Below are 13146 nucleotides of genomic sequence, written 5' to 3' on the forward strand. Positions count from 1 at the left end.
GATGAGTTTACGATGTCGTCATTGTCGCCCTCCTGTTCACCCGCAGTACTTTAGGTACACATTTTCTGACGGTGAGGAGTCCGTAATCGTGAAAGTGACCTCGGATTCCGTGTTTCCCTGCTCCGTCGTCTCCATTCAGGATGTTCTGGTGAGTGGGGAGTCAGTGTCCCACACCAGGGTCTTGCATAAGGACCGTACGTACGTACATGCTCCTTACAGCGCCAGGGACCCGGGTTCGATCCTGACTACGGCTGATGTCTGTATGGAGTTTGTACGTTCTCCCTGTGTCCCCGTGGGTTTTCTCCGGGTGCACAAGGCTCCTTCTTGCATAAGGACTGCACCCCAATCACGTGTAGACCTATCTTGGAACAGAAGCACCAACTTGAATTGAATATTAGAACAAACAACATGGCCACTTGAGAGTTGAGCAACAGTTTTCAATGTGGTTTTATTTGTCAAATATGCAACTGCAGAGTGAAATTCTTTTTCCATCCACCGCCATGTTTTGGCGCCATTGTTCAAAGTCCAGTCAGCCCGTGCGCTGATGTACTGGAACAGTTCCAGCGAATAACGTCCCTCTCCTTGCCCGGCCATCTTTGTGTCCCAGGGGCGCCTCCTGCAGCCAACCTGGAGGCATTACGTCGGTTCACCCTCCGAGCGAGTCCTTCCTCCTCGCGACCGACGTTTCCAGCTCCCTCCCGGTCCCACCGACCGACGAGCCTTCTGGAGGGTTCCTGAGCGAGACGAGCCTTCTGGAAGGTTCTCGGTCCCGCCAGCCGACCATGGAGCCTTTGGGCTGGCTTCAGGGTCAGGGCACCACGGGAAGGGCCCCTGCCGCGTGGAACAAGGGAATCAATCTAGGTAACTGGTGGCAAAGGGAAGACAAATCACATCTCCATCTGTGTGGAGTTTGCACGTTCTCCCCGTGATCTGCGTGGGTTTTCTCCGAGAACTTTGGTTTCCTCCCACACTCCAAAGACGTGCAGGTTTGTAGCTTAATTGGCTTGATAAAAATGTAAAATTGTCCAAGTTGGCGATATGCAGAGTACTGCCCTACCGACTACAAAACCCAGAAGGTTCAAAAGGTTCAAATCCTTCTTCATTTGTTTTGATTTTCAATACGGACTTTGGACTTCATTTTGTTTGCACTAATATTGGGGGTTTTATATTTATTAAGCTTTTTTTAATGATATTATGTATTGGATACTGTGTTTGCAGAGCTGTTATGTTGCTGCAAGGAAGAATTTCATTCTTCAGATTAGGTACATATGGCATTTAAACATTCTTGACTCTTGAAACATTTTACGCAAAGGGACAAGGAGATCACCTGAAAGTGAATGTTACAGTTCTCTTTCTTTCAGTAATCTGTGAGAGTGAGTTATTGAAACGTTCCAAGCTGTGAATGATTTATTTTTGTAAGATCGGGCAGAAGAGGGCTGGATTTTTGTGGGTGGGTCTGGATCATTTTTGTTTATCTCCTTAAGGAGTTTATTGTTAATATGTCGTGTGGTCTAGTTCTTTTAACCAATTTTAGCCAGTTGATTGTTTGTCAAAGCTTGGTGCTGTCCAGATAATGTCCCGTCGCTGGCTTCTTGAACAGCGCGGAGTAGTGCAGCAGGTAGTGCTGCTGTCCCCCCCTGTTCCGGGGACCTGGGATTGATCCCGATCTCCTGTGGCGCTTCTGTAGACGGGCGGAAGGAGAACCAGGGAGAGTTGGTGAACGCTCGAGAGGGAATACATTATAGGCAAACAAGCATGGGAATTGGACTAAGAGCTGGCAGGGATTTGAGAGGCTGAATGGCCTCCTATTATAAATTCTAGGAGCAGAATTAGGCCATTCAGCCTATCAAGTCTACTCCGCCATTCATTCATGGCTGATCTATCTTCCCCTCTCAACCCCCTTCTCCCCATGTAAGAGAAACAAATAGAATTGTGGAAATTATGAAATTAGATCGTAAGGTATGGAGGAATGCGTTAAAAGTGTGGAATTGCCAGGAGCTGGGGATCTTCTTTAAAAACTAGAGTTTTTAACTAAAAACTAAAACCAAAACTAAAAACTCTTTGGATTGGGAGTTTATTTGCTGATGTTCGTCACTTTGTATTTCTTTCAGTGTCCTGTCAATGACCTGGACAACAATGTCGCGTTTAGTGGTACCTATCAAACCATGACCAAGAAAGGAGCCATAACCATACAGGTAAACGACACTGCTTGCTTGAGTAACCTGTGTTGGTGTTGAGAAGCCAGTGTGTGTACTTCCTTGGCTGAATTGGTAGCCCTCTTGCTTCCAGTCAGGAGGTAGTGGTATGAAGTCCCACCCTTGGCCCGCAGGTCCAATCTTTAGACTTTAGAGATACAGTGCAGAAACAGGCCCTTCGGTCCACCGAGTCTGTGCTGACCAGTGCACTAAAGGGGCTGTCCCACTGTACGAGCTAATTCAAGAGTTCTCCCGAGTTTCCCCTGATTCAAACTTGGAGAATTACGGTAATAGCCGCTCGTAGGTACTCGGGGCTCTCGTGGACATTTTTCAACATGTTGAAAAATCTTCACGAGCTCACCGCGTTTCCCGAGTACCTGCCGTTAGCGTTACGAGCCGCTAAGTGACGTCCCCGAGCTCCGACGTACCTGCTACGTACATTCTACGTGCTTACCACGAGTTTGATTTTTTTTTTAAACTCGGGAGAGTTCTTGAATTACCTCGTACAGTGGGACAGGCCCTTTGTACTATTCTGCACATGCGGGGAAGTTTTACTAAACTAATAACTAGGGTTACTTTTACATGGACGCAGAGTGCTGGAGTAACTCAGCGGGTCAGGCAGCATCTCTGGAGAACATGGATAGGTGACGTTTCAGGTCGGGACCCTTCTTCCATTCATCTTGAGAAAGCTATTTATGAGAAAGACTACAACAGCTGACTTCTTGATCAGTTTCGGGTGTCAGGGGTTACGGGGAGAAGGCGGTAGAATGGGGTTGAGAGGGAAAGATAGATCGGCTATGATTGAAATGGCGGAGTAGACTTGATGGGGCCGAATGGCTCCTATAACTATAAACTATGAACCACGAGAAGGGGAATATCGCCAGTGGCATGCGTTGCAGATGTGACCCAAGGCGAATATCTCCCCAACCATTAAAAGGTCACCTTTGGTGTCTCTATAAGTAAGTAAGTAAGTTTATTGGCCAAGTATTCACATACAAGGAATTTGCCTTGGTGCTCCGCCCACAAGTAACAACATGACATACAATGACAGTTACGAATGACTCAGAAAACACTAAACATTAATAATAATAAGACATTAATGATAGGTTGAGTGTAAAGGGCCTGTCCCACGAGCATGCGACTCCATGCGGCAAGCGCGACCTAAAGCCCGCAGCCGCCTCGACGCCGTACGCACGGAGGTCGAGTGAGTGACGTGAAGTTCGAGCGAAGTCCGACGGGCGTTGAGACGCTGCGTACGGCCCCAATGCGGCTGTGAGCCGGCAGGCCGTTGCCCCGCGGAATCTTTGAACACGGTCAGTTTTTCGGAGCCCCGCGCGATCTCGGGACCAACTCCGCACAACTCCATACGGCTCCGGCGATCGAAGTGGGACCGGCCCCGCGAGGCCGTACGGCTCAAGCGACCACGTTAGGTCGCGCTTGCCGCATGCAGGCGCATGCTGGTGGGACCGGCCCTTTAGGCCCCGCTTGCCGCATGCAGGCGCATGCTCGTGGGACAGGCCCTTAATGATAATGATTAATGATAGAGGTTGTGTGTAAAGTTAACGCAATGACTTCCACGCCTTTCATGATCATCAAGCATTACTTGTTGCTGTCCCAACAGCGGAAGGATTTCCGAAACAGCAGTTTTTATGTGGTGGTGGTGGTGAAGACGGAGGACGAGGCGTGTGGAGGGGCCCTGCCCTTTTACCCCTTGAAAGAAGGTAGGAACAGAGGGAGGTGGGGGCGAGTTTACATAATTACTAATATTATTATTTGTGTACCAAGATACAAAACTTTTGTTTGCCTGCTGTCCGAAGAAAGACAATACAGAATACAATCAAGCCATCAGTGGTAGACAAAAGTGCTGGAGAAACTAAGCGGGTGAGGCAGCATCTATGGAGCGAAGGAAATAGGCAACGTTTCGTCCCGAAACGTTGCCTATTTCATTCGCTCCATAGATGCTGCCTCACCCGCTGAGTTTCTCCAGCACTTTTGTCTACCTTCGATATTTCCAGCATCTGCAGTTCCTTCTTGAACAATCGAGCTGTCGACTGTGCAAAGATAAAGGATGAAGGGCCCAACATTTAATACAAAGATATAACTTTGCTCGTTCAACATGGGTGGGCGCAGTAGTAGAGTTGCTGCCTTAATGCCCCTGTCCCACTTAGGAAACCTGAAGACTTTGTGCCCCACCAAGGTTTCCGTGTGGTTCCTGGAGGTTCCCGGAGGTTTTTGTCAGTCTCCCTACCTGCTTCCACTACCTGCAACCTCCGGCAACCACCTGCAACCTCCGGGAACCGCACGGAAACCTTGGGTGGGGCGCAAAGTCTCCAGAGGTTTCCGTTCAGGTTTCCTAAGTGGGACAGGGGCATTACAGCGCCAGAGACCCGGGGTCAATCCTAACTACGGATACCGTCTGTACGGAGTTTGCACGTTCTCGCCGTGACCGCGTGGGTTTCCTCCGGGTGCTCCGGTTTCCTCCCACACTCCAAAGTCCCTGGTGTGTTGTTTCCAACTAGTGCAACAGCTGATCGCTGGCAAAAGCCGTTTCAGTCTTGGTTTCAGATTTCCTACGGGGCAGTTTTTTGTAATGTTATCCACAGTTTTGAATTTGGTTTTTGCTGCCAAGTTCTTTACAAGTAGATTTTTGCTGTGGAGTGAACGAAAGACAATGCCAACATTTAAAATACATTTTTTCTTTCCAATAATACAGTTTATTCAGAATTTAAAAAATATACAAAACAAAAACTGTGCTAAAGCTCATGTTACATTCTCAGCGTATGTACAGTACATTCATTAGTGTTATATTTAGTCGTGGTTGCTCTGTATAGAAACATAGAAAATAGGTGCAGGAGTAGGCCATTCGGCCCTTCGAGCCTGCACCACCATTCAATATGATCATGGCTGATCATCCAACTCAGTATCCCATACCTGCCTTCTCTCCATACCCCCTGATCCCTTTAGCCACAAGGGCCACATCTAACTCCCTCTTAAATATAGCCAATGAACTGGCCTCAACTACCCTCTGGCAGAGAATTCCACAGATTCCACTCTCTGTGTGAAATATTTTTTTCTCATCTCGGTCCTAAAAGATTTCCCCCTTATCCTTAAACTGTGACCCCTTGTTCTGGACTTCCCCAACATCAGGAACAATCTTCCTGCATCTAGCCTGTCCAACCCCTTAAGAATTTTGTACGTTTCTATAAGATCCGCCCCCAATCTTCTAAATTCTAGTGAGTACAAGCCGAGTCCATCCAGTCTTTCTTCATATGAAAGTCCTGACATCCCAGGAATCAGTCTGGTGAACCTCTGTACTCCCTATATGGCAAGAATGTCTTTCCTCAGATTAGGAGACCAAAACTGTATGCAATACTCCAGGTGCCCTTGCCACTCTTGTGGCCCCCTGGGGTAAGATCCCTTCCCTTGGTTGAGGGGCATCCCCACCAGACTCTGCCACTCAATGTCCAGCAGCGGAAGGACCTTAGACAGGTACATCGAAAGGAAAAGGATTTGGGCCAAACACAGGCGAATGGGACATGCGCAGTTAGACATCTTGGATGGGTTGGGTAAAGGACATGTTTCCATGCTATGTAACTCTACAATAGTCAATAGGTGCAGGAGTAGGCCATTCAGCCCTTCGAGCCATTCAATGTGTTCATGGCTGATCATCCCCAATCAGTACCCCGTTCCTGCCTTCTCCCCATATCCCCTGACGCCACTATTTTTAAGAGCCCTATCTAGCTCTCTCTTGAAAGTATCCAGAGAACCAGCCTCCACCGCCCTCTGAGGCAGAGAATTCCACAGACTCACAACTCTCTGAGAGAAAAAGTGTTTCCTCGTCTCCGTTCTAAATGGCTTACTCCTTATTCTTAAACTGTGTGGCCCCTGGTTCTGGACTCCCCCAACATCGGGAACATGTTTCCTGCCTCCAGCATGTCCAAACCCTTAATAATCTTATACGTTTCAATGAGATACCCTCTCATCCTTCTAAACACCAGAGTGTACAAGCCCAGCTGCACCATTCTCTCAGCATATGACAGTCATATACAGATGAAAGAACATGCAGATTTTCTGTAGTTGCAGCTCTGCGGAACGCCTCGATTTGATGATAGACACAAAATGCTGGAGTAACTCAGCGGGGCAGGCAACATCTCTGGAGAGAAGGAATGGGTGATGTTTTGGGTCGAGAAACCTCTTTAGGGCAACCCGAATCGTCACCCATTCCTTCTCCCCAGAGATGCTGCCTGTCCCACTGAGTTACTCCAGCATTTTGTGTCTATCTTCGGTTTAAACCAGCATCTGCAGTTCCTTCCTACACGCCGCGATTTGTGCATTTGTCTTTCACCCTCTTCTCCCCTCTCCCATCCGGCAAATGGTACAGAAGTGTGAAAACGCACACCTCCAGATTCAGGGACAGTTTCTTCCCAGCTGTTATCAGGCATCTGAATCATCCTACCATCAACTAGAGAGCGGTCCTGAGCTACTATCTACCTGATGGAAGACCCTTGGACTATCTTTGATGCACTATACCGTGCACTAAACATTAATCCCGTTATCATGTATCTGTACACTGTGAATAGCACAATCGTAATCATGTATTGTCTTTCTGCTGACTGGTTAGCACGCAACAAAAGCTTTTCACTGTACACATGGCAATAAACTAAACTCACTCTCTCTCTCTCTCTCCCTCCCTCCCTCTCACTCTCTTTCTTTCTCTCTTTCTTTCTCCTTCTTTCTCTCTCTTTTTCTCTTTTTTTCTCTCTTTTTCTCTCTCTCTTTCTCTCTGTCCCTGTCTCTCGCTTTTTCTCTCTCTCTGTTTCTCTCTTTCTCTCTGTTTCCCTCTCTCCCCCTCTCCCTCTCTCCCTCTCTCCCTCTCTCCCCCTCTCCCCCTCTCCCTCTCTCCCTCTCTCCCCCTCTCTCGTCAGATGAGCCAATGGGCTTGGGAAATCGGAGCAAGATTCTGACCGTAACTGTGGTGCCAGCTGTGAATTGTAAGTACTTCAGCTTGGGCAGTTTCCTTGGTTGGAGACAGTCTCCCCAACCACTTTATAAGAGCAACCCAGGTGCCAGAGATAGACACAAAATGCTGGAGTAACTCAGCGGAACAGGCAGCATCTCTGGAGAGAAGGAATGGGTGACGTTTCGAGTCGAGATCCTTCTTCAGACGGTATATATGTAGGGAGTGGTTGGGAAAGTGGGATAGCATAGAACTAGTGTGAACGGGTATCGTGGTCTCAGTGGGCTGAAGGGCCTGTTTCCAGTAAGAAGGGTCTCGACCCGAAATGTTACTCATTCCTTCTCTCCAGAGATGCTGCCCGTCCCACTGAGTTACTCCAGCATTTTGTGTCTATCTTTGGTGTAATCCAGCACCTGCAGTTCCTTCCTGCACACTTCAAGTGCCAGAGATTTTGTGTTGGAGTCAACATTTAAATTTTAGTTTAATCTTTAATTGATTTTTCAAGCATGGAAGATTTCATTTCCTTAAGGACATGAGTGAACCAGATGGGATTTTGTGACAATTCAAAAATATGACGACTGCAATGCCTCTTGCTCCACGTTTAAAGTTGCCTAGTGGCACTGTTGGGATTTGAACTCATGACACAAGGTCAGGAATCATTCGCCCTGGTGTCTGGATTACTCATCCAGTGTTATAACTATGGGTTTTTTCCAAAACCCCTGACATCTTATCTGAGGATTATGGGGAGAAGGCAGGAGAATGGGGTTCAGAGGGAGAGATGGATCAGCCATGATTGAATGGCGGAGTAGACTTGATGGGCCGAATGGCCTAATTCTGCTCCTATCACTTATGATCTACTGTGTTAGAAACATAGAAAATAGGTGCAGGAGGAGGCCATCCGGCCCTTCGAGCCAACACCGCCATTCATTGTGATTATGGCTGATCGTCCCCTATCAATAACCTGTGCCTGCCTTCTCCACATATCCCTTGACTCCACTAGCCCCTGGAGCTCTATGCAACTCTCTCTTAAATCCATCCAGTGACTTGGCCTCCACTGCCCTCTGTGGCAGGGAATTCCATAAATTCACAACTCTGGGTGAAAACGTTTTTTCTCACCTCAGTATTAAATGGCCTCCCCTTTATTCTAAGACTGTGGCCCCTGGTTCTGGACTCGCCCAACATTGGGAATATTTTTCCTGCATCTAGCTTGTCCAGTCCTTTTATAATTTTATAGGTTTCTATAAGATCCCTGTTAGCATTAGTTAACGCTCTGAGTCAAAGAAAAGAGAGTTCATAAGTTCGTAACTTATTAACCAGCCCGCCTGTGTTTATGTCCATGTCGTGGCGGTCCCTGGGGGGTAGGCCACTCCTTGACCAGGCCACTACAATGTCATATTAATTTGTAATGAACCATATTTTGATCCCGCAACTCTCCCCCTCTGTTCCCTCTTACAGCTCTGGCCTACGTCAAAGGGGTGCTCTTCAGCCTGGGGATTTTCCTGGCGTTTTACCTGCTCACACTGCTCATCGCTTGCTGGGAACACAGCAGGTAACGGCACTGCAAATGTTTGCATCGTTCACACACGGGCGATCCTACTGTGGCCCATTACTAAAAAAAAATAACACTGATACGGCAACTAAAATGTTGTTACCTTTCCTGTTGTGGTGTCGATCCTGCTGCAGTCTGGCTGAGGGCTTGGAAAGGATGTTGATTTATGGTGGAGTTCTCTACTGGAATGTCTTTTGAAAACTGCCTTGTATACTTGCACTGCTCATTCTACCTTTTAGACAATAGACAATTGGTGCAGGAGTAGAGGCCATTCGGCCCTTCGAGCCAGCACTGCCATTCAATGTTATCATGGCTGATCATCCCCAATCAGTACCCCGTTCCTGCCTTCTCCCCATATCCCCTGACTCCGCTATTTTTAAGAGCCCTATCTAGCTCTCAAAAGCATCCAGAGAACTGGCCTCCACCGCCCTCTGAGGCACAGAATTCCACAGACTCACCGCTCTCTATGAGAAAAAGTGTTTTCTCGTCTCCGTTCTAAATGGCTTACTCCTTATTCTTAAACTGTGGCCCCTGGTTCTGGACTCCCCCAACATCGGGAACATGTTTCCTGTCTCTAGCGTGTCCAAGCCCTTAACAATCTTATATGTTTCAATGAGATACCCTCTCATCCTTCTAAACTCCAGAGTGTACAAGCCCAGCTGCTCCATTCTCTCAGCATATGACAGTCCCGCCATCCCGGGAATTAACCTTGTAAACCTACGCTGGGCTCCCTCAATAGCAAGAATGTCCTTCCTCAAATTATCCTGTATTTTCACTAAACATTCCCATTATCCCGCATTTGCACTAATCCTTATTCCGTTTATCATGTAACTGTTCACTCTGGACGGGTTGATTGTCATCAGTTCAGTTTATTGTCACGTGTAAGGAGGTACAGTGAAAAGCTTTTTGTTGCGTGCTATTCAATCAGCGGAAAGATAATACATGATTACAACCGAGCCATTCACAGTAGATAGATAGATAGAAACATGATAAAGGAATAACATTTAATGCAAGGTAAATCCAGTAAAGTCCGATCAAAGATAGTCCAAGGGTCGCCAATGAGGTAGGTAGTAGTTCAGCACTGATCTCTAGTTGTGGTAGGACACAAACTGTCATAGAAACATAAAAAATAGGTACAGGAGTAGGCCATTCGGTCCTTCGAGCCTGCACCACCATTCAATATGATCATGGCTGATCATCCAACACAGTATCCTGTACTTGCCTTCTCTCCATACCCCCTGATCCCTTTAGCCACAAGGGCCACATCTAACTCCCTCTTAAATATAGCCAATGAACTGGCCTCAACTACCTTCTGTGGCAGAGAATTCCAGAGATTCACCACTCTCTGTGTGAAAAATGTTTTTCTCATCTCAGTCCTAAAAGACTTCCCCCTTATCCTTAAACTGTGACCCCTGGTTCTGGAGGGGTCACGTCTTGCCATGTATTATCTTTCCGCTGACTGGTTAGCACGCAATAAAAAGCTTTTCTTTGTACCTTGGTACATGTGACAAAAACTAAGCTGAACTAACTACACTAAATGATTGCATGCACTGCCTTCAGATACATTGCCTCGTGACCAGGTTTAGTGTGATCTTGCTTTTCAAATTCCTCCTCAGGCAACAAAACAAAAGGGAGAGACTTCTGGGCAAAATGTCACCTCCGGATCAGTGTGGTAACTAGAACATCACTTTACTCTCTTTGGAGAATGGATCTGTGTATTTTCTTCCTGTAGTTTCCACAGGAAAACAGCTAGCGTTGGTTACTGTCGGGGTTTCTGTGATTCTCCCGGCCTGTTCCCACCGAGGGCTGGGATCCATGATGCGTTGCGGGTGTCTTTGCACCGTTCTGTGCAGCCAGGGGCGGCACGGTGGCGCAGCGGTAGAATCGCTGCCTCACGGCGCCAGAGACCCGGGTTCGATCCTGACTACGGGTTCTGTCTGTGCCTTCTCCCCGTGACCTGCGTGGGTTTTCTCCGGGATCTCCGGTTTCCTCCCACACTCCAAAGGCGTACGGGTTTGTAGGTTAATTGGCTTGGTTTAATTGTAAATTGTCCCTGGTATGTGTAGGATAGTGTGAGTGTGCAGGGATCGCTGGTCGGTGTGGGCCGAAGGGCCTGTTTCCGCGCTGTATCTCTAAACTAAACTAAACAGACAGCCAGGCCGTGCACCGAGATGCCGGTGGCTGCAGTCCACACCACATTGCAGGGATGAGACTCGTGCATTCATGGCCTGGGTCTCTAGAGGATTTAGCATGGAGAGGTAACACAACCCACCGATGTACAGCTGGAGTTATTCCAGAGACCCAGGACTTCAACCACCTGCAGGTCCCAGTGTTGTCCTGGGCAGAGCTCTCCTAGGTGGCACTCCCACAGCATCTTTAGTGTGTTACTGCCTAATCCCACTTCCACCGACACAATTGCTGAGAGTCTACAGGAACATTAACACAGACACACTCTTTCCTTTAAGGTCAGCAAAGCTCACCTGCTCCAGCTTCTGGGCAGAACTGATGTCCCTCATCCCTGGGATATTCCACTTTATCTGCTATCTACTCCCTCTGAGATATTGGCTTTCTTCCTGGAGTTCTGCACCCTGAAATGTGCACAATACTTTATGATGGCTCGGCTTAAGTTTTATAACCAAAGAGACCACATCCATTTTTCGAAGCTCTCTGAACTTCACCCCATCACTTTCAAAGAATGTGTACACACGCACCCCCGGGTCACCCTGTTCCTGAGCTGCCTGTAAACTCGTTAACACTGAAAGGTATAACAAATGTTTGTGTCATTCTCAGAGAGACACAAAGTGCTGGAGTAACTCAGCGGGTCACGCAGCGTCTCTGGAGATAAAGGATGGGCGACGTTTTGGGTCGGGACTTGTCTTCAGACTCAAGAAGGGACATGACCAAAAACATCGCTCATCCATTTTCTCCAGAGATGCTGCTGGACCCGCTGAGTTACTCCAGCACTTTGTGTCTATCTTCAACATTGGTCTCTGCTTCTCTGGGGAAGAAGTATGGTTGGCGTCTCAGGTTGGGGACCCGTCTGCTATTGTAATTCTCTGTCTCCCCAAGACGGTTTCTCTCCCACTGCTTAGTGAGACTAAATGCGACGACATGTTCCTCTGTTACACGTTTATCTTCTCTCTTCCTCGCTGCTGAGTCTGAACAGTAATTTTTTCCTTTTGTATTTTTTGGCTGCTGGTCTCTCTGGCTTCAGATCCGTTACTAGGTAAGGCTCGTGTTTTCACTCAATTTATCGTCAAGCAAGGGGGGGAACTAGGGACAGACTCGCGCTGGTTCACATCCAGTCACCGTGTGGTGGGGCATCGGTTTGAAACGATTTGTTGTTGCTCCCCGCGACACACACCATAACGCAAACCGAGACACGGAATGGAATTGGCCAGCCCGTCAGGAGTGTAACAAAATACTTTCCACTGAGAACATAGAATATAGAACAGTGCAGCACAAGTGTCTGTGCCAAACATGTACCAGCACATAGCACACATCTCCCCATTCCCAGCATATCCACCTACCTATCCAAAAGTATTTTTTTAAATGCCACTGACGCGTCTTTAAATGCCCCCGACAGGCACTCGCCATCATCTGTGTAGAAAATGCTTGTCCCACACATCGCCTTTCATCTTTGCCCCTCTCACCTTAAACCTATGCTGTCCAGTGTTTGAGTTTCTATACTGGAGAAAAAGCTTTTGACTGTCTATGCTTCCCATCATTTTACATGCTTCTGTCAACAAAGAGGAAGAAGATTAATAATAATAATAATAATGGATGGGATTTATATAGCGCCTTTTGTAATACTCAAGGCGCTTTACATCGCATTATTCATTCACTCCTCAGTCACACTCGGTGGTGGTAAGCTACTTCTGTAGCCACAGCTGCCCTGGGGCAGACTGACGGAAGCGTGGCTGCCATTCTGCGCCTACGGCCCCTCCGACCACCACCAATCACTCACACACATTCACACACAGGCAAAGGTGGGTGAAGTGTCTTGCCCAAGGACACAACGACAGTATGCACTCCAAGCGGGATTCGAACCGGCTACCTTCCGGTCGCCAGCCGAACACTTAGCCCATTGTGTCATCTGTCATCCCAAGATTGAACTCTCTTCCCTTCCATCACAATGAGGAATGTGGAACCAACTGTGGTGGATGTTTATTTTAACTTTTATGTGGTTGTGTGTCTTGTTGCTTTTCACTTTGTATGGCTGTCTGGTAACTCAAATTTCACCGTACCTTGTGTGAGAAAGAATAGCAGATGCTGGTAAAATCAAAGGTGGACACAAAATGCTGGAGTAACTCAGCGGGTGAGGCAGCATCTATGGAGAGAAGGAATGGGCGACGTCTCGGGTCGAGACCCTTCTTCTTCTTCAGAGTCTGAAGAAACTTCAGTCTGAAGAAGGGTCTCGACCCGAAACGTCGGCCATCCCTTCT

At 47.7% G+C, this 13146-nt stretch overlaps 1 protein-coding gene across 2 annotated transcripts in view; it reads left to right on the forward strand.

The window, feature by feature from the left end:
* sidt2 (SID1 transmembrane family member 2) overlaps positions 1–13146 on the forward strand; it is a 54889-nt gene that overhangs the window by 10145 nt on the left and 31598 nt on the right. The window contains exons 5-11 of one of the 2 annotated variants that reach the window (XM_033049580.1): positions 47–148; positions 2112–2195; positions 3817–3916; positions 7121–7186; positions 8608–8701; positions 10318–10373; positions 11916–11927. In XM_033049580.1, coding sequence (XP_032905471.1) covers positions 47–148; positions 2112–2195; positions 3817–3916; positions 7121–7186; positions 8608–8701; positions 10318–10373; positions 11916–11927 — 514 coding nt within the window. The remainder of the gene's footprint in view (positions 1–46; positions 149–2111; positions 2196–3816; positions 3917–7120; positions 7187–8607; positions 8702–10317; positions 10374–11915; positions 11928–13146) is intronic. The other variant, XM_033049581.1, reaches the window with a different exon arrangement.

This window comes from Amblyraja radiata, chromosome 33, assembly GCF_010909765.2.
Source record: "Amblyraja radiata isolate CabotCenter1 chromosome 33, sAmbRad1.1.pri, whole genome shotgun sequence".
NCBI lineage: Eukaryota > Metazoa > Chordata > Chondrichthyes > Rajiformes > Rajidae > Amblyraja > Amblyraja radiata.